We start from the raw sequence: 5,716 nt of genomic DNA on the forward strand, positions 1-5,716 counted from the left end.
TTTTGGGGAGCCACGTGAGGATGCTCAGCTTGCCCTTTTTTGTAATCGAATTGTTACATGGTCATTTTTTGCATTTTTTGCATTTTTTGCATTTTTTGCACTTTTTTTCCCCCGTCCGAATGGTCTTCCCCGAATTGAAAATTACCCCCCAAGATCCACAGGGGTACATGTGAGCTAGTAAGTACTGAGTCGTTGATAACTTTCGCTGTGTGCCGTTTGTGTAGGTCCGTTTTCCGAGAAGAATTCGTTTCTCCACGGGTGCTATTCAACCTGGTCAAGTCGCTCTGGTTCGACTTTCCTTGCCACCACAGGGGTGTTGTGCATACGTATGGGGGGGTACATGCGATTCGGCATGAACGTGGTGGTTCGATGGGGCCATTAACGTGGTGGTCCATCAACGAAGAGATAACACAACCATGCGTGTGGGGGGCAATCTTACATCGTGCACTTTTACCTCACTGTGGAGCCGCTCCCTCCGCGTAAGTTCCCTCCTCCATCACCACCCCTGTATACTCCTTCCCATGCATTGTGCAAAAAAGCACTGCCGGTTCGATGAACACTTCGGTATCAAAATTTGAAGTCGCCTGTCGGGCAGTGAAAACAGTTTTTTCCCGCCTGACCGTCTCCTTAAAAATGGGGAGCGTGTCAAGCGGAGAGGTATCAAAATGGCGGACGTGCCAAGCGGAGAGGCATCAAAATGGGGAACGCCCCTGACAAAGGTGCTAAAGAAGCGTAACAAACAAAGGGGTCACCCCAAACAGGCGTAACAGACAAAGGGGTCACGCCCCCCCCCTCTCAGCGAGAATTAAACAGTTTCACGATGGAAAAGGCGATTCGGTCGATGTCGTCCCCATTGGCAACCATGTTGCTGCCCATCTGTCCCAAATAATTGCTGCAGAAGTTCTTGTCCTGACATATAAGCTGAGCGAACTTAAAGAACTCGATGTTATACCTGAGCTTATAGTCGATCCCCTTTCTGTCTTCCTCCTTCTTCCTCCTGAGGTCCTGAAGGTAGGCCTCCATTAAGCTCCTCTTCTCGGATGTGCTAATTGGTTCCTCTGAATTCGGGTACACATCGTCACTCTTTATTCGTTTCAAGTTGCAGTAGTAGGACTCGTTAAAGCGTTGCACCTCCGCCTTGTAGTCATCGTCGTCGTCTGCGTCATCGTCCTTGTCGTCGTCCTCCTCCTCCTCCTTGTCGACGCCGTCTGGGCACACTCGCCTCAGCCTGGCGGGTGCCTTTCTGGTGAGTCCGCTCCTCGGGGAGTACTTCCTGTGAGTGTTCCCCGACGAAGGAATTCTCTCCAGGGTTGATACGCTTCGAACGGAGCAGGACTGCACGTGGGGACTGCCCACAGGGGGCGCCATCTCACGAGGGGCGTCTCTCTCCACGCGACTGGGAGGGTCACTACTGAGCGGGCCTCTATTGAGCGGGCCTCTATTGAGAGTGCCTCTATTGAGGGGGCCTCTATTGTGAGTGCCTCTATTGAGAGTACCCATATTGGGAGTACCCATATTGAGCGCACTCCCATTGAGCGTACCTCTGCTGAGCGTTCCCCCCATCTGCACGGACAATTCGTCGCGCACCCATCCTTCACCACCCCCACTGTTCATCTGTTTCGCCTCCCCAGGTGTGCCTCTCCCCCTCTGTCCATATTCGCTAAGTCGGTCCCTCTCTTCATTTGGTACGTTATGTGCGTTATGTTCAATCTGGGCGAGACTCACCGGTGGCATTACTTTCCTTGACTCTGCCTCCTCCCTCCTATTTCCCTTTTCCCTTCGCATGGCCTCGATCTTCATTCTTAGGACTTTCTTCAAAAAGGCGCCATTCGACGCGGCGCGACTTCTATTTATCCCCCCCTCTGTGCCAAATTTCTGATGCCTTTCTGCTGGCCTCACTTGGAGAACTGCCCTTACTTGGGGAACCTCCCCGCAGCCCCCTTCGACGGGAAAATTGAACGTGTCCCCTTCGCTGATTTTCCAGTAGATCGTTTTGGGTTTCCTGTCTCTCGTTCTTTCATTAACGATGCCGATGCCACTTCCTATGCTGGCTCCCTCCCGTTCGGCGGATGCAGATATCCTTTCTTTATACACCCACGTGTTGTATGCCTCGCTGAAGCGGTCCACATCACGAGGTGCTACCCCTGAAGGGGAAGGCTCCTGTCTAGAACACCTCCTTTCATGTAGGACATCCCTCACCGGGTTCTTCCTCCCCTGACTGTTTCTCGTCTTGTTCAATCCATCGCTCCTCTTCACTGCACATATGGGAATGCTTCTTTGCAGTCCTCCCTCTAGGGTACTTGCCTCTAATGAGAAGCCTCCCCCCTCCCCAATAGCTTCCTCCCTTTTATGACTTTCCCCCACTGAGCGGTATCTCAAATTGGTACCAACCCCATGTGCGTTATCTTCTGTCCGGTGGACCTCCACTCCCCTGTCTTTTATCTCTATGTACCTTTCGGGAGTCTCCATTTTTTCCCCCTCCCCTTCCTGATCAGCCATACATGACCCTTCTCCAGAATCACCATAGATTGTCTGTCTGGAGCGGAGTATCCCCCTCTCCCTATTTGTCCTTCCCTTATGAGTAAGCATGTCTCCTTGGACCATCCCCCCATGGGTACCCTCCCCTTGGGCTGGATGACTCACTTCACATCTGTTTCGACGATACAACAAATCGGCCTCGGCTTCGTCCCCAGCTTCGTCCCCAGCTTCGTCCCTAGCTTCGTCCCCATCTTCGTCCCCGGCTTTCCTCAGACTTCTTTTGGATGTGCATTCCTTCTGCTTGTATGCCTCCCCCTTCTGCTTGTATACCTCCCCCTTCTCCATCCTCCCCACGTGGGAGTCCTTTTTTTTCTTTTTTAAAACGAATTCCTCCTCACTGTTGCGGATGGGGAATGAGCATATGTAGCATTTGGCTTGTTCTTCACAGGACTGGTGAGCACTTGGAGTTAACTGGGAGGGGGTCGCACCGGGCTTGGTCCTGTTCGCGTACAGGGGTGCTCCTTCACGGGGACCGTCACCCGGACGGCTGCGCTCACCGTGAAGCTCAACGAAGCGATGGGTGGCACTCTCACCGCCACGCTCGCCGCTAAAGTCACCGCCATACGAAACGCCACACGAACCGCTAACCGCGCCGCTAAACTCGCCGCTGCACTTGTCCCACTGAACCGGTGAGGGTGCCCGCACGCCTGCGCCTTTCCAAGGCACCTCCTCCCCACTAGGCAAACAACAAATAGGGAACCGGTTCGCCCCCTCTTTCCTCTCACCAGAACGCTCATTACACGTGTTCATCTCACACTGCATGACGCTTTTTATTTCACATTTGCTTCTCTCCTGCACACAGGTAGAACTCTGTTTCGGACCGAGGGCTCTGTTCTCATTTGCGTAACGAGGTTCCCTACTCCAGTCGAGGGTCTCCCACTTGGAATGCCTTTCACCTACAGGACTCCATCCGTCATTCACATGTTTTCCCATGTGTGTGCTCAGACCTCTCCTAACCTCATCTCTCAAAAATTTGAATTCTTTCCCTCCGGAGGGAGATAAATAGTTGCTTTGGTTGGAAAGTGAATTCGATGGGCACGAACTAAATTCGTACTTTGTCTTTCCGGGGTTATCTCTCCTCTTTGCTCGTCCTTCCCCTTCATCCGGGATCCTCCCCTCGTGGCTGCCCACTCGCCCCCCGTGGCTGCCCATTCCCCCCCCATGGCTGCCCCTTCCCTGCGTTACCCTTTCCCCTTGTGTGCTGCTTCTCCTCGCTGGTTGCCTCTTACGCTCGCGCCCGTGGGTGGGGCCCCCGTACGGTTTGTGCGGATTGAAGTGCGCCGCATACTCCGCCGAGTGGCCCCCCCCCACGTCGCACGTCGCAGTGGAGTGGCTGGCCAGCGAAAAGGCGCTGCCCAAAAAATTGGCAGCGTCACTCACCACGTGGACCCCCCCCTCCCTGCGCCTACCCTTCCTCCTCGAGTTCTTCGTGTAGTAATTACAGACGAAAATATTTTTCTGTGTCGTGAACAACTCGATGCTCTCCCCCGTGGAAGAGGCTTCCTGGTTGGTGCTGGCAGCGGAAGCCACAGAGGAGTCCACCCGGACGACCCCCCAATGGTTAAACCCCTTTGCAGAAGAAACGTTACCATCTGTGAATGTAGAGAGGTCCCTAATTGGTAGGTCCCTTTCCTCATTTGACGCGTCTGAATTGCACACGGTCCTCTCGTCTGTGCAGAGCAGCCCCTTCCCTTCGTCTTCGAATTTTTTTATTTTTTTTTTTATTTTTTTCTTTATTTGCATTAGCTTGACAAAGGTGCTATTGTACCTTCCGCTTTCGATGTCTGCTCCCACGGATTCGCTCGATGGGGTTACTCTCCCGTTTGCCATTATGCTTGCATTTTTTTCTTTCCCGTCCGCCATCATGGTTGCATTTTTTTCTTTCCCGTCCGTCATCATGCTTGCATTTTTTTCTTTCCCCTCCGCCACCATGGTTGCATTTTTTCCCCCCCTTCCGATGTTCGCCCCTATCAGTTGTGTTTCCTTGCTGGTGTCTCCCTTTCGACTCACTCCATAAGCATCCCCCTCACCGTTCACATTGCTTTGGCTTCCCTTCACATGACATAAACGGCTGTATAGTCCCTCTACTGCTTCCCCCCTCGCATGGTTCTCACATCCTACCTCATCATCGTCAGGGAAGGCGGCACCCATTTCGTTCTTCTCACCAACCACCTCACCAATGACCCCCTCCTGTACCTCCTCGCTTGCCCCCACCCCTGGAATCATCATGACCCCTCTGCCCTCTTCTGCAAACTCCCCCCTGGGAAGCTTCCCCCTGTCCCCATTAATAACATACAGGTTGTTTATCTTGCAGTTAATAAAATGCCTAAAAAGGTCGTTTAGATTATCTCTGATCTCTTTGGAGACTCCATCGAAGTCGCCCTCCTCCCTGCTGTGCTCCTCCAAGGTACGCTCCTCCAAGGCACGCTCCTCAAAGGCACGTTCCTCCTCCTCCCCCACTGCGTGGTTAGCCTCACTCGGGTCGGGACCCCCCCCCTTTGCCACATCCCTGTTTGTTTTCCCCCCAACGAAGTAAGTGCCCCTACTCTCTCGTATCACACGCCTTGATGAGTTCCCTTTCCAATACAGCTTGTCCTTCAAAGGACCACTCGGCATTATGTTGCTTTCCTTTTTCCCTCTCACCTGAGGAGCCTTTGGACTCCCTGACCTTTCGATCAATCTCCCTTTCAAATTATTGACATCATATATCTCAGAATTTTTATTTCTTTCTGTTGTTACTCTCTTTACTCTTCCCGAGTTTGTAATCTCATTCTTTGCTGTGTCTATTTTCTTGGATTCTTCTCCTGTATAGTTGGTACTCTTTGTCGCCTTGCCGTCGATTAATCCCTTCGCCTTTTTATGACGTGTCTTTAATAACCTATTTTTGTGTTTCTCTAGCGACTCTTCCAACCGTTGTTTTAGTCTCTCCAGGTTGCTCATTTTGTAGCCAGTCGGGGGAACCCACCTTCGGAGGAAGAAGCCACGTTTGGGGGAAGAAGCCACGTTGGGGGAAGAAGCCACGTTGGGGAGAAGCCCCTTCGGAGGAAGAAGCCTCTTAGGGTGCGACCCTTCGCAGGCTCACAAAATTACTTCGCCCCGAAAAAAAATGCACCCTTAATGCATACCCATGCGACGGAGTTGCTCAGGAACAACTCGGGGTGGACAAAAAAAAAAAATA

The 5,716-nt window shown here is 52.4% G+C and overlaps 1 protein-coding gene across 1 annotated transcript; it reads right to left on the reverse strand.

Annotated features, from left to right (window-relative positions):
• Window positions 1-795: 795 nt before the first annotated feature.
• On the reverse strand, window positions 796-5,478 carry PCYB_061340 (hypothetical protein; the record flags this gene model as incomplete). The annotated part of the gene is made up of 3 exons (XM_004221301.1): window positions 796-2,144; window positions 2,619-2,918; window positions 3,948-5,478. 3 exons carry the CDS (start codon window positions 5,476-5,478, stop codon window positions 796-798), a joined length of 3,180 nt encoding a protein of 1,059 aa, XP_004221349.1.
• Window positions 5,479-5,716: the final 238 nt, after the last annotated feature.

This window comes from Plasmodium cynomolgi, chromosome 6, assembly GCF_000321355.1.
Source record: "Plasmodium cynomolgi strain B DNA, chromosome 6, whole genome shotgun sequence".
Classification (NCBI taxonomy): Eukaryota; Apicomplexa; class Aconoidasida; order Haemosporida; family Plasmodiidae; genus Plasmodium; species Plasmodium cynomolgi.